This window comes from Sprattus sprattus (genome assembly GCF_963457725.1).
Source record: "Sprattus sprattus genome assembly, chromosome: 3".
Classification (NCBI taxonomy): domain Eukaryota; kingdom Metazoa; phylum Chordata; class Actinopteri; order Clupeiformes; family Clupeidae; genus Sprattus; species Sprattus sprattus.
In genome coordinates, this window is record NC_137922.1 from 8349239 (window position 1) to 8372078 (window position 22840).

General features: G+C 45.5%; 1 protein-coding gene across 1 annotated transcript in view; it reads left to right on the forward strand.

The window, feature by feature from the left end:
• ncanb (neurocan b) overlaps window positions 1-4384 on the forward strand; it is a gene marked incomplete at its 5' end in the record, with an annotated part of 103224 nt that extends 98840 nt beyond the window's left edge. The window contains 2 exons of the mRNA XM_080835340.1: window positions 3235-3417; window positions 3873-4384. Of these exons, the coding sequence (XP_080691466.1) occupies window positions 3235-3417; window positions 3873-4006 (317 nt within the window). The remainder of the gene's footprint in view (window positions 1-3234; window positions 3418-3872) is intronic.
• Window positions 4385-22840: the final 18456 nt, after the last annotated feature.

The window sequence follows — 22840 nt, forward strand, 5'->3', positions numbered from 1 at the left end:
CTCCTCCCTCTCCTGCTCATCCTCCTCCTCCCCCTCCCCATCTCCTCCTCCTGCTCCTCCTCCTCATCCTCATCCTCATCCTCCTCCACCTCCTGCTCCTCCTCCTCCTCCTCTCCTCCTCCACCTCCTGCTCCTCCTCCTCCTCCCTCTCCTGCTCATCCTCCTCCTCGTCCTCCTCGTCCTCTCCTCCTCCACCTCATGCTCCTCTTCCTCCTCCTCCTCCCCATCTCCTCCTCCTGCTCCTCCTCCTCCTCCTCCTCTCCTCCTCCTCCTCTCCTCCTCCACCTCCTCCTCCTCCTCTGAGTCTTTCAGCCCCTCTGACACCTCTTCAACGATAAACTCCTCCTCCTCCTCCCCTCCTCTGCTCCCCTCTCCTCCTCCTCCTCCACCTCCTGCTCCTTCTCCTCCTCCTCCTCCTCCCCATCTCCTCCTCCTCCTGCTCCTCTTCCTCCTCCTCCTACTCTTCCCCATCTCCTACTCCTCTTCCTCCTCCTCCTCCTCCTCCCCATCTCTGAGTCTTTCAGCCCCTCTGACATCCAAACCAAGACGCTCTAAAAAACAAAAGCAGCCCTCAGAGTGGTGCCATTAGCCTGCGTTCTGTTCTGCCGTTGTCTGACCTGCCCGACCTGCCGCGCCTCATCACAGATGCAGCCAGGGCTGCGGGCACAAGACACTGCGGATGGGGGGCGGGGGGGGGGGGACGGGGGACGGGAGCCATGCAAAGTGCTGAGTGGGTTCAGGAGCCCTTTCAGCGCTTGGGCCTCTACATCACCCTGACTGCTGCCTGGCAGGCATTTACAGTTCATGTAAAAATATCAAGCCCTGCGCTGCGCTGCCCTGAGCTGAGCTGAGCTGAGCTGAGCTGCCCCTGCCAAGACCTGGGAATATTGATTTGTTGAAATGCTGTGGCTATTTTCCCTGTGCAAAAAGCCTTGTGTGGAAATTCAAAGCGTGGCTTTTTTTTCTTTTCCTTTTTCATTGAGGCAGCAAAAAAATAACCCAGTTTGCATCAAACTGTTCAGATTCGAACACCAATCACTGCATCAAACAGTGCAGATTTAAACACCAACCACTGCATTAAGCAGATTTAAACATCAATCGGACGAACGGGAGGAAAAAAGGTGCCCGAGACATTGATGGATTATCTACTGGATAATGTTTTTGGGGTGGATGGGGGTATCTTTTGTTATCTGCTATCGTCCACAACGCATGCCTCTTCCTCTGATATCGATCCAGCTCACGGTACTGTGTTTGGGTGGCGGGGTCTCACAGGGTGACATGTGGCTGCCTCGCTCTGTGCAGAAGGTCAACGCTTTTCACTGCACACACACACACATACACACACACACGCGCACACACACACACACACACACACACACACTCACGGTCGCCAAGGGTGCTCAAGGGTGGCCGACAAAGGGGGACTCACACATCACCTTGGGGGGTCACGACTGGCATTAGACCCCCCCCCCCCCCCCCCTTCACCCACCCCCAACAGATCAATCCCTTGGCTTTCACACCACACACACCCCCCTCTAAATTCTCTGATTAGTGTGCAAGTCAGATAAGCCTGGGTGTTCCATCCAGAATTAATTTGATTGCAAATGTGCCGTGAAGTCCTTGTGCAGGGTTAATGGCGTTGGGTTCCCCTGGCCGGACTGATGAAGCAGGAGGGTGAGGTGGAGGAGAGAAAAGGCTGAAGGCTTGGCGGTTGCTGAAGAGCTCCGCGTGTGTGTGTGTGTGTGTGTGTGTGTGTGTGTGTGTGTGTGTGTGTGTGTGTGTGTGTGTGTGTGTGTGTGTGTGTGTGTGTGTGTGTGTGTGTGTGTGTTTTAGCGAGTAAGCTGCTCGGTCAACTGTAATTGCCCGTCTTCTCAGAGGTGCTGATTGTCCCCCCGTGGAGACTGCACTCAGCACCATGACACACACGCACAGGGACACACACTCACATGCACAGACACACACACACACACACACACACAGGGACACACACACACACGCACACAGACACACACGCAGCTCCTCTACAGTCATGTTTCAGACTCAACAGCACCACCTTAAGGGAGAGAGTGGAACTGCACTTGACTGCAGCACCTTGGCTTGACAGCAGAGCCTGTGGCTTTAGTTTGACAGACTGTCTCTCTGGCACGGCAGCACCACCTCGGCGAGGTCGCCGAGGTCACTAAGGTCACGGAGGTCACTGAGGTCACTGAAGTGTTGCCTTTGAGATGTGAGGCTGTGGGTTTTTCCACTGCGTAAGCACCTTAGTCTGCTGGGTTCCGTTTGCACGAATCACATCACAGGAGCCTCTAAATGAACGGACAGTCCACCACGTCACACCCACACACACCCTGTCACACACACCCTGTCACACCCACACACACCCTGTCACACATAGGCGACACCCAGCTCTCCCTTCTCTCCCGCTCAGATGCTTGGTTCCTGCACACAGCTGTTTGAGATGTCTGTCCTCAGGGTGGCTCTCTAAATGAGCACTGATGCCATACTCTAAGTGCTGACTGATGCCATACTCTATGTGCTGACTGATACCATACTCTATGTGCTGACTGATGCCATACTCTATGTGCTGACTGATGCCATACTCTATGTGCTGACTGATGCCATACTCTATGTGCTGACTGATACCATACTCTATGGTCTGACTGATGCCATACTCTATGTGCTGACTGATGCCATACTCTATGTGCTGACTGATGCCATACTCTATGTGCTGACTGATGCCATACTCTCTGTGCTGACTGATGCTATACTCTATGTGCTGACTGATACCATACTCTATGTGCTGACTGATGCCATACTCTATGTGCTGACTGATGCCATACTCTATGTGCTGACTGATGCCATACTCTATGTGCTGACTGATGCCATACTCTATGTGCTGACTGCCATACTCTATGTGCTGACTGATGCCATACTCTATGTGCTGACTGATGCCATACTCTATGTTCTGACTGATGCCATACTCTATGTGCTGACTGATGCCATACTCTATGTGCTGACTGATGCCATACTCTATGTGCTGACTGATGCCATACTCTATGTGCTGACTGATGCCATACTCTATGTTCTGACTGATGCCATACTCTATGTGCTGAAATGAACTGTGTTGATGTAGTTTACCAACCCATAACCAGTGTTACTTCTTCTCCCTTAAAGTCCGAGCTATGGGAAGTTCTGCCGCTCATGTTTTTGTTTCTGTTATTTGATTGGCTGCAGTTCTGTGTGGTGCTCCGCCCATGGTGGAGAATGGCTTCCTGATTGGTCGGAAACGCTCGAGCTATGACATCCACTCCGTGGTGCGTTACCAGTGTGCCGACGGCTTCCTGCAGCGGCACCCGCCCACCATCAAGTGCCGAGCCAATGGGAAGTGGGACCGGCCCAAGATCCTCTGCACCAAGTGTGAGTGACAGATCTCTTACCCAATCATGAGAGGGCTTCTGTCCCGCCATCAGTAAAGTACACCCTCAGCCACCATCACGTCATCTTCATACACAACCAATGCTGCTGTAGAACTGTGCCTTTGTAGAGCGCTGTGCTAAATATATATACGTATATATATATATAGTCTCCCATTGAACTGCTGTGCTATATATACAGTATATATATATATATATATATAAATATATATATATATATATATATATATATATATATATATATATATATATGTAGTCTTTCATTGAACTGCTTTTTTAAAGGTTCCTAAAATAGCATAGCGCTTGTCTTCCAGCAGACGCTCCATGATGAAAGCTGCTTGTCTCCCGTCCCTGACGCGGTTCCTCTGTCTGTCTGATGAAAGATGCTTGTCTGGCCTCTCTGACGCGGCTCCTCTGCCTGTCTGTCTCTATTTGTAGCTCGGAGGTCCCACCGCTATCGGCGCCACCATCACAACAAGTCCCACCACGAGCGCAGAAAGCACCGGAAGCATGGCGGAGGAGGACACAAGGGTCGAGGGCTCAACCACGGCCACGGTCACAGGCGCTCCTAAGCCTAACGCCACCCCTCTCCCCCCTAAATGCCTGAACGAGCCCCCTTCTCCTGCACCCTCACCCACACCGTTGCCCCCCGCCAAGATGCCCTCTGACAGGCTGTGTCTGAGTCACCCTGAGGGGGGGAACACCCTGGACCTCACAAGAACTAGAACTATCTGTATCGGAACTATCTGTTGGAACTTTCTCAGTTTACCTGATTCCCTTTGCCTCCCCATGTCTTTGTTTTGTTCTCTTAATGGGACTGAATTTGTTGGTTGGTTGGTTTCGTTAGATGGAAGGTTTAACACAATGGCTTGTTTTAATTATTATTAATGTATTAATTCATGTATTTGTTTATTATTTATTAATATTTGTTTATTACATGAACAGATATTGAGGAGATGGTACAAACTGTAAATAACAACCTTTGTGTGCAGAAAATGGTCAATAGTCATCTCATCTTCATCTGGTTGGACATGTTATCTATGGAATCCTCTGGTCAAGTGGATCTTTCCGAATGCTTTCACAATATTGACAATGCAAAACATTTCCTTAGCCTACACAGGCACTCTAAGCTGATGTATCTGTTTTCCTTAAGAGGCCGATGGTGGCATTGATTTCCCAGTGCTCCAGCATCGCTCAGAGGCACCCACCATCGCAGCGGAGAGTCTGAAAACTGCTCGACTCGGGGATGAACCTTAAGTCATTCAGTCGAGCGAAACGTTTTTTTTTTAGGCGCTTGTTTGCATAAAGACCCCCCAAAAAACCCGTATATGAGTTAGCAGACATGTGACAGCCCCACAGGACCACCACACCCTCTAGTGGTAGATGTCTGAGGGCCTTGTTCGCCATGGCAGCCCTGCAACCCCTGTCAGGGCTGGTTTGGGTGTCGTGCCATTCCGGGTGATTTGACTGTGTAATTTATAGACTGGAGTTTCTTCCAGCCTGTCTGTGGCGTTCACACGAGCAGCCCCGGCGAGGACAAATTGTGCTGTCAGGCCTTGTCACCGCGCGAGAAGAGGGCTACAAATCTTCGCCCATAATTGCACTCAGCTCCACATCCACTACATCAAATAGCCCAGTGACCAGCTGCTTCAGGCGGCCGTCGGCCAGCACCCCCGTGCTCATAATTAGCTTCCCCTACCCCCCCCCCCCACCCCCCCAGAAAAAGACTAGCGCAGATAGCACAAGACTAGCGCAGAGAGCACATGAAAGGAGTCAAGGAGGCGTGGATCCCCGCTGCGTGCCTTTGTGGGGACCCTTTATTCAGCCGCCGCTCCGGCGCACAAAGGCCGCCGTTAAAGCGCCCGGAGGGTAAATATGGCTAGCCGGTGAGATGGGATTAAACTGTCACAGCTCAGAGGGTCGAGGGGTGAAGCAGCCCAAAAGAAGACTAGGAGCACACACACACACACACACACACACACACACACACACACACACACTAGGAGCACCCAGGGTTTTTATTTCCTTCCTCTGAATGGAGACTATGGCCTGTGCTGAGCCCATGCTTCAGAGCCGTTTTTGAACTCCAGGTTCGTGTCCTGTTTAACAAAGAGGGTCTGCGACAGCTTACGTGTGTGTGTGTGTTTGAGTGTGTGTGTGTGTGTGTGTGTGTGTGTGTGTGTGTGTGTGTGTGTGGGACTGCACCAAATTTCCTTTCACACTCTCTCTCTCTCACTCGCTCTCCCTCTTTTCTTCTCATCTTTCTCTGAAGCCACATGTGTGCTTATCGCCGTCTTTTCCCCCCTTTAAGATAACCCCCCCCCCCCCCCCCCCGCCTCCGTCTCTCCTCTGTCCTGTCAGGCCTCCTGTGTCCCTTTGTCTTCGCCTGTATCCACCTTGTCAATGACAGAGACGAGACCAGAGAGAAGAAAAGGCTCCACAATCTGGACAATTAATCTCTCATAATGCACGCTTAATTAATGGAGTGATTAGTGTCACGCCCCTTATCCTTATCCCTGCTTGACATGATCGGGATTTAAACTGCCGTGTGGGGACTAAGAATGCCGTATCTGAGGGTGCGTCACGCGTCAGGCTGTGATTGCCTGTTTTTTTAATCTAGAGACTGCAGTGAAGGCATGAGCTATATTTTTTTTTTAACCCTACAACTGATAGATAGATAGATAAATACTTGATTATTCCCGTGGGGAAATTCTTGTATCTTGCAGCTCTCTCATATTTACAATACTTAAAAACAATATGTACAGACAATATGATACAATACAAACAAACAATACAATTCAGCTACTGACATCTACCTTTGAGATGACACAGCCTGGGACGACAGTATGGAATCAGAGATCAATTGTAATCCATCATGATTATCTAATCGACGTAATAAAGGTGGTCATCTGAGCCGTCACTGACGGCTCGGTCCGAAACAGTCACCTGCCATGAGGTCGCCTGATAGCCAGATCATCATTCCAGTCTGTGGCCGAGCACAACCCTCTCTGGTCCTCCACTCTACAGCGGACAGAAGGCAACCAGTGTGGCGGTCTAATTGTGTTGGCCTTCATTATGGGATGGGGTTGCTAGGCTGAAGTCGTTCACAGCTGTTTGTTGGCACTCTGTCTGGAAGAACGCTCGGAGGCAACTTGGGGTTTCCTGCGGCAAAGTTTCCTCTCTAATTGCTGTGGAGCCACAGACCACACAGGGTCCCCCCCCCACATACACACACACACACACCGGGTCCCTGGTTTATCAAACCGCCTTCTCATCTGAGTGTGTAGTGTCTAGTTTTTTCAGTTTGTAGTCTTATCTCTTACATGGATGTTACTATAAGTACTATAAGTACATACTATTGTACAATTTGTGGATCTACTGCCATTTTCAGAGCTCTGTTCTTCACGATGGTCTCTCTGTAGCAGCAGCTCCTAATGAGGAGTTGACCTCTTTAGCCCTTTTGTATTTATGCTGCTGTAGAAGCACTTGAGGCTGTAGAATGAGGCTGTAGAAGTTTGAAAAGGAGGACAGGAGCGGACCAGGAGCGCTGGGACTGAGGTGCCCTCTATTTAATCTAGTCCCCGCGTTAGTGCCGCGTTAGTACCGCACGTCCATCAATGCCCGCCGCCGCCGTTTGGTATGAGCGCTGAGCCTGTATCTCATTCCTAGCGTATTATCCTATCTGTGTTTGGGATCCGCCGCTGGGCAGGAGGGCTCTCGGGCTGGGTAGTGCCACCGTGGGCAGGAGGGCTGGGTAGTGCCACCGTGGGCAGGAGGGCTGGGTAGTGCCACCGCTGGCAGGAGGGCTGGGTAGTGCCACCGTGAGCAGGAGGGTTAGTGAGCAGCATACCCGTCCCTCCCCAGGCAGCCATTGTTCCAGTGGCAGCTGCTAAGAATACTACCGTGCCGGCATTACTGCCACCTCATCAGCCAGCCAGCTAGCCAGCCTCCTCGTCTTTCACCTCTGCTCAGCCCCTTCTCTCTCTCCACCTCCTTCTCCTCTGCTCACCCCCTTCTGTCTCTCCATCTCCTTCTCCTCTGCTCCCCCCTTCTCTCTCTCCATCTCCTTCTCCTCTGCTCACCCCCTTCTCTCTCTCCATCTCCTTCTCCTCTGCTCACCCCTTCTCTCTCTCCTTCTCCTTCTCCTCTGCTCACCCCTTTTTAATGCCAGTCTCCACTACCCTGGCCAGATTATCCCTGCCAGTGTAATCCCGACTCCCTTGTCATCTCATTTCAAGCAGCCCTCTATCCCCCCCGGCGGCTGACAGCTCGGCTGGGAAGGCGACTTCAAAGGCGCCGGGTCTCTCCGTGTCATACGTGTCACGCACACACACACACACACACACACACACACACACACGTGTCACAGAAGCAGGTCTGTTGGGCCGTCTGCAGACGACACAACGACATGGCCGACAGCAAGCTCCCTGCCAGTTAGTCGCCACTGAATCCCCCGCTTCTCCGAGAAGCTGTCTCAGGCGTCGGCATGGATACACACGGACCCACACACACACACACACACACACACACCTGTCTCAGCCGTCGGCACGGAGACACACGGACCCACCAGTGCTGTTGGGCTTGGTGCACACACACTAATTACCCTGAAGAGTGAATTACCGTTTTTCTGTCCTTTTAAAACGTAATAAATGCACAGAACTCAAACGTGTTGTTGGTTGTGCAGATACAGTACCAGTGTATATATTTGACCTCTGAAGACGGGTTTGTAAATGCTGTGAAGCACAGCGTGGCGCAGGGAGTCCTTTGAGCTCCTCCTGTCATGTAAGACAGCTTGTTTTCCTCTGCGGAGTGTCACTCGCTTTATATTCATGTTTCCAAGGCTCCCAGCTCCTGTTTTAGTTCATTTAGACGAACGAGGTTTTGAGGTTTTGAGCTAAAAAAAAACACCCTCTTGGTTACATCCTTGTTTTTGAATATTCCTATACATTATTTACCCTTAATCCATCTTCCATTTTAAAGTGTAGATATTCAATGTAGGCTTGTTTCTTTTCCTTCAGACGTCTTATTTGTGCGATTCAAAAGATTTTGTCTTTAATACTTTGGTTTGGTTAAATAAACCATCATCTGTTTCGGTGTTCGGCAGAGAGCGAGACCTCCAGATCGGTAGCAGAATCTGTGTGTAGTCTTCCTCCTCTGTGATGTAAATACTCTGTTTCCTTTTTTCATTTTCTTAAATCTAGATGTGTTTGTTGCTTAGAGTCATACACCCAGTCACCCATACAGACACACACACACGCACACACACACACACACACACGCACACACACACACACACGCACACACACCACAGCTGGGTCTTCTGGAGCAGCTGGTCCATGTCATGTTGCATTCTGGGAGATGCACCCATCTCCTGTTGCATTCTGGGAGAGGCACTCCAAGGCCTCTTCAAATGGTGTTCTGGTTTCCACCAATCACAGGCTCTGTTACTGTTTTATGTTCTGCAATAGACTTTATGATTGGTCTGTATATACTTCTCTATATTTAATGATGTTATGAATTTATGTCCCGTCTTTGTGTTCTTCTCTTGAAACAACTTATCATTAAAAAGTTTGATTGGATCTGCGATAAAACTCTATCTCTATGACTTTTTTGACCTAAAAACTAAAAGCAATGCTTCTATTTTGGGGCAAGGATGGCCACTTCTTTCTATTCTTTTAGTCTGACACCTCTTTCACTGACGATCCTCTCCCACCACTGTTTTGGGAATGTGTCTTTAAAACAGTCCTTGACAAAGGGTTCCAAATCTCACAGGTGGATATTACAGTCAGGCAGAGAGGCAGACACGAGACACGGATATGTTCAAACCACTATAGCAGTTTCTGTTCTCATATACAGTTGGGCTCATTATCATGGCAACTGGAACAGAGCAAGGTTTAGGGAAGGGGAAGTTATTTAAGTGGGTACATTTAAATGTAGTGACCTTGTTTGACTTGCGAAGGGTAAGAACAGAAGATGGCCACCACAATCATCTACATAATCACTTGGAAACAATAATGTCACACACACACACACACAAACACATACACACAATCCATACAGATTCAGATTCTGGCATATTTGCAATTCTTATAAGGCCCTTCTAGCTCTGTCTTCTATATTATCTGTGTGTGTGTGTGTGTGTGTGTGTGTGTGTGTGTGTGTGTGTGTGTGTGTGTGTGTGAGTGTGTGTGCGTGTGTTCTTTTAGCTCTGTCTTCTATATTATCTTAATGTTCCACTTGAAAATCAGCCTTCTGCATAATCTGCATGTAAATGTCAGTTGTACCTGAACTATCTTCCCTGCACTGATGCCATCCCACATGGTGCTCCACTCCACTCTGTGTATTATTCATCTGTGTGTGTGTGTGTGTGTGTGTGTATAATTCATCTGTGTGTGTGTGTGTGTGTATGTGTGTGTATGTGTGTGTGTGTGTGTGTGTGTGTGTGTGTATAATTCATCTGTGTGTGTGTGTGTGTGTGTGTGTATGTGTGTGTGTGTGTGTGTGTGTATAATTCATCTGTGTGTGTGTGTGTGTGTGTGTGTGTGTGTGTGTGTGTAATTCATCTGTGTGTGTGTATGTGTGTGTGTGTATAATTCATCTGTGTGTGTGTGTGTGTGCTTCTGCTGCTCCTCACACACAGAGAGCATCAATATTCTTGATTATTACTCCCTGCTGTTTCGTTTGCTATTGATTGCGGCAGAGGCAATTGCAGTCATACATTTTCATTACTGTAAGGAGGATGTGTTGTGGTTTTTTAAACCACTATATATTTGTATTATATAAGCCTGACAGCTAAAAAGGCTCTGTTGTGGACGAATCACTTCCTACAGTCTCTATCTAAACCTCCTCGTTTTAAGGTTCACTGCAGTTTCATTTCTGAAAAATCCTGACATTCTTATTTCATTTTTCTCCCCCTGATGTAATCACCTTTTTAATGATGAGATGAGACATTTGTCTTTATTGCGCATGTCTGTAAATAGCAAAGACAAATGATCATTATGCTTAAGCACCTGCACCTCAAGGGTAACACAGCAAGACTTCGGGTTAAATGCAACACACACTGTTGTTTACATCCTTCTATGATGACTCCATCTGTCAGGACTGAAGGTCAAACACAACTGACATGAAAAGCAACAACAACAACAACACCAACAAAGATGTCTCCCCCACTGAGGACGACTCCTGTCTGCTGTGTGTGGACACTGAGGACGACTCCTGTCTGCTGTGTGTGGACACTGAGGACGACTCCTGTCTGCTGTGTGTGGACACTGAGGACGACTCCTGTCTGCTGTGTGTGGACACTGAGGACGACTCCTGTCTGCTGTGTGTGGACACTGAGGACGACTCCTGTATGCTGTGTGTGGACACTGAGGACGACTCCTGTCTACTGTGTGTGGACACTGAGGACGACTCCTGTCTGCTGTGTGTGGACACTGAGGACGACTCCTGTCTGCTGTGTGTGGACACTGAGGACGACTCCTGTCTGCTGTGTGTGGACACTGAGGACGACTCCTGTCTGCTGTGTGTGGACACTGAGGACGACTCCTGTATGCTGTGTGTGGACACTGAGGACGACTCCTGTATGCTGTGTGTGGACACTGAGGACGACTCCTGTCTGCTGTGTGTGGACACTGAGGACGACTCCTGTCTGCTGTGTGTGGACACTGAGGACGACTCCTGTCTGCTGTGTGTGGACACTGAGGACACCTCCTGTATGCTGTGTGTGGACACTGAGGACGACTCCTGTCTGCTGTGTGTGGACACTGAGGACGACTCCTGTCTGCTGTGTGTGGACACTGAGGACGACTCCTGTATGCTGTGTGTGGACACTGAGGACGACTCCTGTATGCTGTGTGTGGACACTGAGGACGACTCCTGTATGCTGTGTGTGGACACTGAGGACGACTCCTGTCTGCTGTGTGTGGACACTGAGGACGACTCCTGTATGCTGTGTGTGGACACTGAGGACGACTCCTGTCTGCTGTGTGTGGACACTGAGGACGACTCCTGTCTGCTGTGTGTGGACACTGAGGACGACTCCTGTATGCTGTGTGTGGACACTGAGGACGACTCCTGTATGCTGTGTGTGGACACTGAGGACGACTCCTGTCTGCTGTGTGTGGACACTGAGGACGACTCCTGTATGCTGTGTGTGGACACTGAGGACACCTCCTGTATGCTGTGTGTGGACACTGAGGACGACTCCTGTATGCTGTGTGTGGACACTGAGGACGACTCCTGTCTGCTGTGTGTGGACACTGAGGACGACTCCTGTATGCTGTGTGTGGACACTGAGGACGACTCCTGTCTGCTGTGTGTGGACACTGAGGACGACTCCTGTCTGCTGTGTGTGGACACTGAGGTCTACTCCTGTATGCTGTGTGTGGAATGGCGTCGCCTCCACGTCCTTCCTCTATTTTCTGTTTCTACCAGTGCTTCCTCATCTTGTAGTGCTTCCTCGTCTGTGTTGCATTGTGCCGTGAGTTATAGCACTTGACTGTGCCTAGGCTGTCTGTGCTGCCTCTCTGATTTGAATAAGAATCAACAATAAATATTTCTTTAAAATTATTTTTTTGCAAAGGAACGTTGTACGCCTGTGTGATGTGTCCTTCGTGACTGCGTGTGTGTGTGTGTGTGTGTGTGTGTCTGTGTGTGTGTGTGATGTGTCCTTCGTGACTGTGTGTGTGTGTGATGTGTCCTTCGTGACTGTGTGTGTGTGTGTGTGTGTGTGTGATGTGTCCTTCATGACTGCGTTCCCAAGGATTCTCTGCATTTATTACTGTCAGACATCATCATCCTATCTGTCAGCTCAACCAAAGGGTCCTTTGCCTGTCATCACAACTATATAATTAATCCCTCAACATTAATAATAAAAACATTCATATGTATATTTACTGTCCAGAAAGTAAAAAGGCTGTAATTTTATCTCAATAAAAAGGAGAAACTTTGGAAAGTGGTATTTCCTAGGTCGTGAAAACTGAAAATACACTAATTCCATGTTTCATGTAGTTTTTTGGCACTCAAACAATTCCCTCTAAACAAGTACATGCAAATGATAAACATAAACCTAACATTTCATCTATGGAAAATTGGTGATGAAAAAAATGAAAAATCATGGTAAAACAACAGAAAACTCAAGTGCTCAAGGGGTTCACATACTTTCAAGTGGCACTGTATTTACTGTCTAGAGCAGGGGTCTTCAACAGGGGGTCCGCCCCTGCAGGGGGGTCGCATAATCTTTGGTTGATAAGACATTTTTTTTTATATTTCTAAAAAAAAAAAAAAAATATTCAACCAATTTTTTTTTCCACAAATTTAAATGTCTTCCGAATCAGAATTGTATTTATTCCCTTTAAATTTACATTAACATAAATCCAACATATTGTAGCGAACGTATAAATTGGCCGAGAAGACGTTATCTTTCAGTCCAATCGACACATTCAGCTACCCACAGGAGCTCTCTCAAGCTGGGCACCGGTTCACTCACAGCACCTTTCATGCAAATACGACAGCACAGGCACTAGCCAATCAGATCACGTCTCTGCTCAAGTCTAAAGAGATGGCGGACCAAACTCCATAGCTGGTCTTGTTTGTACCTCTAAATTGTTAGTTTGACATTTTTTGGCTTAGATTTAAAAAAAAATAAATAAAGAGAAATAGACACTGTACAAGGTCAAAAAACGTTAATTGTAACTGAAAAATAAGTCTGAGAGGATTTGCGAGGTGTATGAGCCCCCTAGCTAATGTTAGCTAATGACTGTGTCTGAATGGACTGGACTCCTCTGTAAAGCGTCTTCGGGTATCTAGAGAAGCGCTATACAAAATTGATGATTGATTGATTGATTGATTGATTGAGTATGCTACCACCTACAATCTTAACAACTTGCTAGCGGTGTGATTGGTTTGTTGACCTGTCAATCTCACTATAACATCTATATTGTCAACACAACTCCATGCGCCAGACTCCTCCTCCGTCATCCGTTGGATCGTGTCAGTCAGGAGTTATTGAAAAGAAGATACATCTCACTAATGTGGGAGGATGTGTGCCATCAACAGATGCTTGAGGATTCACTGTCCCTTTTTTATGTATGATGAAATAAAAACATATATCTGTGAATTATTCTAATTAGTTGTTATTAATTGTTAGCTCAGAGTTGTTTGCAAGATGTATGTTTATAAATGGCAGTGGCACGGCAAAATTGTATTTAATTTATATAGTAGGGGGTCCCTGCTCATCTCGCCATCAGTTTGGGGGTCCCTGGCCTGAAAAACGTTGAAGACCCCTGGTCTAGAAAGTAAAAAGGCTGTAATTTTATGTCAATAAAAAGGGGAAATTTGGAAAGTGGTATTTCCTAGGTCGTGAAAACTGAAAGTCAACAGTATATTTTCAGTTGGCTTACGTTGGCTTTTATGACGATTTAATGCTGAACAGTCAAGCTAGTTGTTCAGTCAGTCTAATAGAAAGTCTTAATGGACGACATGGACGACATGGACGACAACTTTTACTGATTCTCTGAAACATTCCTATGACTCAGACAAATCCAAAGGTTAATGCCTACTTTAAGGCAATTTATCCCTTCAATGCATATTTTCATAAATGATCCACTAATGCTTCCCAAGTGAGATGGCATTTAGAGGGATAATGATCCCCTGCAGATGGTGAGGCCCACGCTGCTAAGAGCTCTGCAGAAGAGCGAGACACATTGCCACAGCGACTTCCCTCTCAGGATGCGCTTTTACTGGCTGGCATTCTGAGACGTGTGCCCATCCAGCTACGTGGGCCCATAGGACCCCTGGTGTGGGTGCAGGAGGCTGGTATTCTGAGACGTGGGCCCACGGGACCCCTGGTGTGGGTGCAGGAGGCTGGCATTCTGAGACGTGTGCCCAACCAGCTGCACGTGCCCACGGGACCACTGGTGTGGGTGCAGGAGGTCGGCATTCTGAGACGTGGGCCCACGGGAGCCTTGGTGCAGGACAGATGATGCTGTAAATCCTCCCTCATTAAGTAGCTTAACGCTCCTGTGCTGCAGAGTCATGGGTTCAAAGGTCGTAGAGACAGAGGACACATCACTTCTGATCCTTCTGTTTGTTCTCCAATCCCGTCCCGTGTATCTGCAATCTAAAAGGGTTGTTCATAGCGAGGGATGCTCTTATGGAGTCACCTGAGTGTCAGCTCAGGCGTGTGTGTGTGGGTGGAAAAGTACTGGCAGGAGTTTATGGGTAACATGTAAATAAGACACTGTGTTTCCATGGACGCCAGTATGGAACAGCAGAGAGGCATGCAGCTCGTTATGCTGTGGCTGTCTTAATTCATTCACTAATTAGCAGCTAGTTATGCTGTGGCTGTCTTAATTCATTCACTAATTAGCATCTTTGTCAGTGAGAGGATTTATATAGATTAGGTAGGGTGACCACATTTGAGTTTGTGAAAAAGAGGACTTCGTCATGAACACCGCCACCTCCCACCCCCCCCCCCCCCCCCAGACCGAACTTAGCCCCGCCCACAACATTTGAGGTCTGGAAGTTCGGCCTGGCACTGCTTCGATGGGGAGAAATTAGAAGAAGTTAAAACTCGGCCAGACCAATCAAATTGTCAGGGTGGGCTTTATACGATGATGGACAGATGATCAACCGTAACGTAACCAACCACGTCACCAAAGAGCGTTTGGGGTGAGTTTGTTTTCATGGCTGCCGCTGGAGAGCTAAATGTGGAGATTCGAGTCTGTTTTAGAAGACATTGACAGCGCATTCATTTTGAAAGAGGAACAGAGAAACGCGATCAAGGCATTTGTCGATCAAAAAGATGTTTTTGCCGTCCTTCCTACGGAATCCAGTAAAAGTTTAATGTATCAGCTGGCCCCGATGGTCTACGACGTTGTGGTCATACTATGTTCCTCTGATTGGTTCTAGGTATATCCAATTGAGCGAAGAGGTATTTTTTTCTGGTTCGGTTGAAACACGCCCCATATGACATCGTCAGGCTAGTAAAACGCCTCCCCTCCAATCAATATGTAAATGTAGCCTGATGTTCCATGAACAAGTGGACAACGACACCAAGTAGCGTTCCTTCTGTCTCCCTTCTCTCAGCCCGCTCAGAAAAGCAGGCCCTCGCTCTCTTACCTGCAGATGCGACAAACGTATTGCAATGACTGCCTTAGATTCCTGGGTATCCAAGAGTAAGCAAGTTTAGCACGAGCAGCTACAACAGAATTTCCCGAAGGACTGTAAACTCCAATATAACTTGGCATTTACAGCTACCCTAGCATACTCACTATCTGGCTAAGCCATAATACCGTTTAGCTTTGCCATTGCACATGAACATAACTGTTGGGATATACAGTATATTGATGGTTATTTTGAAGTTGGCTTCGCCACTCCATACAAGGGTTAGTTATTCTTCCCAAAGACATAGGGCCCTATTTAGACGATCAGAGAAACGCAAGTAGGACGGCGCCAAACGCAAGTAGCTGTGTGGGTGGCTCTATGGCGCATTTGCTATTATAACGGCGGAAAAAACATACTTGCGCCCAGCGCAAATGTCAAATGGGTTGGTCCAAAGGAGGTTACTCAGCCATAGGTGTGGTTTGGGCGTAATATACAATAAACCAATCAAAGTGTCATCTCACATTCCCTTTAAGAGCGAGGAGCGCATATTCCATAGCGGCTTGTTATTATAATGGCGGAATTACCTGGAGGAAGACCGGAAAAGTTCACAGCCGAGGAGACCAACGTGAGATTTACATCAATTTTTTTGCAAGCCATATATAATTACAAGGAAAATAAAGTATTTACCACATGAGGAAATCATTGTGATATCCATATCCAAGATATTTTAAAAATAGGCATACATCTAGCGTACACATTGACCCAAATGATTCAGGTTAATTGAAGCTGCGTGACATTTGATTTATTGTATGGCTCTGTAAAAAGCCGGGAGATAGATATATATGGGGATGCGAGAAACCCTCCAAAAGTTAGCAAAGTCAAGCAAGCATGGGAAGATATTGCCGTGATTGTTTCTGCTACGGGGCACCCGAAAACGGCTACACAATGCCGAAAACGCTATAATGACGTCCGGAGACGTGAGAAATCCAAGCTGGCAGGTAACACACGTTCTCGTGGCCTCACGGGAGGTGGATCTACCTCGACCCAGGACCTGACGGCAGCAGAGGACATCGCAACGTTCTGAATACCCGCCACAGACCGTTCATCTGCCGGATATGGGTCGTTGGATCCTTTTCCACGTGACCTGCATAGGCTCAGTACAGTCAGCTAGAGGAAACAGAAATGATTAGTTCTTTTTCCGATCTGGGTCTCTTGGATACGGGTCTTTGGATCATTTTTACGTGACCTGCATTCAACAAATCATTTCTGTTTCCTTGGAGATAAAGATAGGAATGATACATGCGTCGGTGACAATGTCAATTGCGCTGGGTGCAAGATAGGGCCCATAGGGTCTTGCATGCATTACAAACCATTTTCCTCCAACTTGGCACCATATTCACACGGATTACACATACATTGGCCTCAACGTAGCCACACACCTGAAGAGAACACTTAAACTTTGTGCTTCACATATGCTCGTTCTTGGTTCATATCACATGTATGCACACACTAGAGCACACAAGCTTGCACACACACTCCCTCTCTTTAAAACACACACACTACCCTTTAATTCATCAGTTAGATTACATATTGTGTGATTTATTACTGATCATTTTGAATAAATGCTTTGATTGTATACGTTGGTCTATTCAATGTTGCACAAGAATAAATGCTGCCACCCTCTTTTATTCAGAACTCCTAAAACCTTCAACCTTTACTTGTATAAGATAACCTTGGATGTAGTTTATCATTTTTCATAATTATTCAGAGTTCCAAATTGATAGTGCAATATATTTTAGTAGATCAATATATTAGATTGATTTATGAGACTGATTTGTGGGTGACCACCTAACTGACGCCCATGTCTCATAGGAAATTTAAACTAGGACCTATAAGACACTGGCCAGAGGGAAAAGCATGTCAAGATAAAAGGCTGTTGTATACATGCTGGTTAAGTAATTAGCCCTGGATACAATACAGATAGTCAACTTTCCCTGCTCCAACATAGCCCCAGACCATCTGTTAGGTATTTTCTTCCTGCGTGCTGGTTTAGAGTGGAGTCACCAGACAAAGCTTTTTTGTAGCAAGATAAGTTTACTTGGTAAATGATGACACAATACAACCATCAATGCAATGCAGTCAAGAATGATACAGAACATCAGATAGTTGGAGAAGGCCTTCTGCCTAACACAAGAAATGTTCAAACATTTAAAGCTCAGTTCTGTGATGTCACTCTGGGTCCCGAGAGCCCCCCCCCCCCCCCCCCCCCCATCGATCATGAGACGGTTACATATCGTCTGGTCCACTCTGTACATAGTAAAAACACAAGATGTTTGAGGTACTTTTCTCCTTATATTCCTTCTGTATATAGAAAAGAAAGCAGACCAGAGAAAGCACTTGACAATATGCAATGTGCAGATCAGTAGATAACTGATCTGCACATTGCATATTGTCAAGTGCTTTCTCTGGTCTGCTTTCTTTTCTAAGTGTATCTATGTGCCACCCTTTCCCACTCTGACATTCAGACTGAGTTATGGCCTGCTGTATTTCTGCCCTTACATTTTCCCATGTGAACCTAACTTGCTGTTTTATGTATGATATATTTCATTCGATACATTTTGATTTTATCTTACACATCACATTGACACACTTGTAGGCAACAGTGCACACCTTTCAGGGAGATTCTACCTTCTTTATGTAGATATCATAAAATAGCCTTCATCCTTTACACAGACTGTCGTGTTTCCATTGGAACTTGTTGGAACTTGGCTATTTTCTTAAAGGCACCCAGTGCAACTTTATAGGCTTGAGACTCGAAACATAAACATTCAATTTCTAGTCTTTTTTACATGTAGTAAGTTTCAATAACTCCATACCATTACATATCGACATTCAAGGAGCAAAGATGAGACGTCGTTGTGTGGTGAGAACTGATAGAAAATCGTAAACAACAACAATCGCCGGTGGGGAGTGGCACCAATAAATAAAGAAAATGGCGGCGATTGTTGTTGTTATCGATTTTCTATCCGTTCTCACCACACAACGACGTCTCATCTCTGCTCCTTGAAAGTCGATATGTAATGGTATGGAGTTATTGAAACTTACTACGTGTAAAAAAGACTAGAAATTGAATGTTTATTTTTAAGCCTCGAAAGTTGCAATGGGTGCCTTTAAGGTAGACACTGAAACTGTATAAAAATAGCCAAATACTCTATTATACTCTCTGGCATGATAGCTATATCTTTACTGGGTCTGTTGTGAACTACCATTAGTTTGCAGTTGTCAGTAAAGATATCAAGTTGCGCTGAATTTCTTTAGAAAACCTTGGCCAAGTTCATCTACTAATCAGGGGCCGTATTCACAAAGAATCTTAGGGCTAAAAGTAGCTCATAAGTGGCGAATTTAGGAGAAACCCCTAAAAATAATGGGCGTGTCAGTCTTAAATGTAGGACTCCTAATTTTTTTTACTAAGAGCAATTCACAAAATATTTTATCCCTAAAAGTAGCACCTAAGTCTAGGACAGCTTAAAACTCCTCATGAGGACTCCTAAGTCACTAAGACCTATTCACAAAAAATCGTAAGATGGCTGCAGCCGACTTGGAATTGATAAAAGACATTGCTTAAACCGTGAAGGTATTAATATTGTCGTAGAATTAGCGCGGGATGCAATGACGCCTTTAAACAACGATGTGTCCCGAAGTGAAATGTTTGGAAACATAAATATAGCCTATTTGGCTTCGCGGAAAACGCAAATGACGACACTGGGAATCAGTCAGCCGTTTAATTCATCAAACTATCAACGCACTGTAGACCCCACATCATCCAACAGTTTATCCAGTTGCCTTTGCCCTTTGGACAATCGCCAATTACACAAGATCAAAGTAAATTCCATGGCGATCGCAGGAATGTCCACACATTACAATAATTGCCCCATCAAAAGATGAGGACGTTTTCGACTCGTGCATTTCAACGGAGAGCGGTCTGCAGCAGTTTTTTAAGAACTTACCAGCTGGATGCCGCTGGGGTGACGGTGGCTATTGGTCCTGGGACCAGTAGGCTTTCGCTATACGTTTCACGTTCGTTTCGCTTGAAGGGCCGTGTGTGCTGATATTTGAAGTGGTCAAGGGCTGGAAATATAATAGCCTTACAGTTTGCTGGGTGCTTTAGTTATTACTGCCTTGATTACATGCAATTGCCATATTTTATATTGATCGTTTTTTATTTCTCTTAACGTGCAAAGTGTCATTCCCGTTGGATGCACAAACTTGTCATCATGCGTGTGCATTCTGCTAACTGCACTGTCCATAACTATTTAATATGACTTAATGTGAAGCCTAGGTTATTCTCTTATTTTCAGTTGATATAGTGGGATTGTTAGAGGGACGTCACGAATGAGTTTTTAATGAGAGAGCCTGTCAACAACCAATCACCGTCCTCACCCCTTCTAAACTTGTGCATGAGAGTCGACGTCATCCATAGCAACGGTGGTTTTATCTTAAGCTTAGGAGTTGGTAGATAAAAGGCTTTGTGAATACGGCCCCAGGCGTAGCAGCTGCCATAAATTCACAAGAAACAGGTAGCCACTATTCTGTGGGTGTTTGTGGCGTAACTAGCCATTGATTAATTGTTGCACTTTCCCCATAGTATTGGTAAACAATGGCTCATATATTCTGTATTTGTTGCTATGGAAAATACCTGAGTCATATAAAACTATATTATAGATAAACTTCTGGGGCCGTATTCACAAAGCCTTTTATCTTACCACTAGGAGTGCTCCTAACTCGCGCTAAAACCTTTTACGTAGGAGTAATTTCTTAAAAGTGATTCACAACGGCTCTGAGACCTACTCATACCAAGGATAATACCAACTCCTAAGCTTAAGATAAAAACTCCGTTGCTATGGATGACGTCGCTTCTCATGCACGAGTTTAGAAGGGGTGAGGACGGTGATTGGTTGTTGACAGGCTCTCTCATTAAAAACTCATTCGTGACGTCTCTCTAACAATCCCACTATATCGACTGAAAATAAGAGAATAACCTAGGCTTCAAATTAAGTCATATTAAATAGTTATGGACAGTGCAGTTAGCAGAATGCACACGCATGATGACAAGTTTGTGCATCCACGAGAATGACACTTTGCACGTTAAGAGAAATATAAAGCGATCAATATAAAATATGGCAATTGCATGTAATCAAGGCAGTAATAATTAAAGCACCCAGCAAACTGTTAGGCTATTATATTTCCAGCCCTTGACCACTTCAAATATCAGCACATGCGGCCCTTTAAGCCCTCCAATCTTAATTGATCAAAGCGAAACGAACGTGAAACGTATAGCCTAAGCGAAAGCCTACTGGTCCCAGGACCAATAGCCACTGTCACCCCAGCGGCATCCAGCTGGTAAGTTCTCAAAAACCTGCTGCAGACCGCTCTTCGTTGAAATGCACAAGTCATCGGTACATCCAACTGTTGGATGATGTGGGGTCTACAGTGCGTTGATAGTTTGATGAATTAAACGGCTGAATGATGATTCCCAGTGTCGTCATTTGCGTTTTCCGCGAAGTCAAATAGGCTATCTTTATGTTTCCAAACATTTCACTTCGGGACACATCGTTGTTTAAAGGCGTCATTTCATCCCGCGCTAATTCTACGACAATATTAATACCTTCACGGTTTAAGCAATGTCTTTTATCAATTCCAAGTCGGCTGCAGCCATCTTACGATTTTTTGTGAATAGGTCTTAGTGACTTAGGAGTCCTCATGAGGAGTTGTAAGCTGTCCTAGACTTAGGTGCTACTTTTAGGGATAAAATATTTTGTGAATTGCTCTTAGTAAAAAAAATTAGGAGTCCTACATTTAAGACTGACACGCCCATTATTTTTAGGAGTTTCTTCTAAATTCGCCACTTATGAGCTACTTTTAGCCCTAAGATTCTTTGTGAATACGGCCCCAGATCAATTGTGTGACATTTTGTAAAAACATTTTATTCAGCTTTCAACGTCCAGATAAAAAGTTGAGCATTTATGTAAAATGTTATAAACTTCAAAAAAGCTATTCAAGAAAAAACATTATAAACACTACGGAGTTCCGAAAATATGTTGTAAAAACAGTTAAACTATCTAAGTCTTGAAGTATTGTATTATATATATTGTATTATTTCAGTAGATTTGACTTTTTTTGTGGTTAAAAATGCATCACTGCAAAGCTCTCACTACTAAAGCAGTCATCACGGAAGCAAGGGTACAGTCCAGTTGAGACTACAAGTCGAGCAGCAGCAACAGCAGCAGCATCAGCCCATTCAAAAGGTACCGTTGGTGGCTTCTGTCCTCTTGGAAACATTTGTTATTTTTTGTCATGACTTAAACTTAGTATTGAGTGAATTTTCCTTGATAGCTGTGTAACATTATTAGAAAGTAAACCAGTTTGTAGGAGGATATACAGTGAACTCTCTGCATTCTATGTCACAAGTGATATTTACAAGGTTAAAAGGTGAATTACCTGGTGTGGGACAAATTCTATTCTGTAGTTGTCAGTTTCAGATGAACTCTGCAATAATACATTAAATGTATATTTAGTTATCTAAATTTGTGTCAGCTCATTTCAATATATGTGTGACGCAGTCTTAGTTAAAACTCAGGTAAAATAAACTACTTACTAAAGCAAACACATCAGAAGCACTGTGTAAAATGAGAGACAGACCCAATCAAAGACCAGTAATGGTCTATTCTAAAATAAAATTTCAACTTTTAGTTGAATTGGGGTTTCCTGCTCTGATAAAGATCATTTGTGGATTTTAAAAATAATTCACACACAAAGAGAAGCAGATTGTTGATTAAACTTTCTAACAGAAAAAGGTGCTGCCTTCAGGATGTGTTTTTCTCCTTTGACTAAGGAGCCCAAATAGTTATACAATAGACATTGAGGTTCTAAGTATCTATGAAATCTGCAGAGGAAAATGTTTGTCAGTGGTTTGTGGTCTGGGTGCAAGAAACCGTCTGAATGAGCTTCAATAGCAGCAGTATGTTAATGTCTCTAAAACCCAGTGCTGGTGAAAATAATTCAGATTTTCTTACAAATTCTTGTTTTCTGTAGTCTATTAATGAGAAGTGATAATGCTATACTCTATTCTGATTCTATACTCTATGCTATTTCATACTCTATATTAGACTTTAATCTATTTTGACTGGAAAACAAGCAGTACATTTCATGTCTTACCCCAACCACAGAGATGATTTGACTGTTGGTTTTCTTGTTAAACACACACGCTCACTCTTGTTCCACCTATGTGCCATGTGATTTCC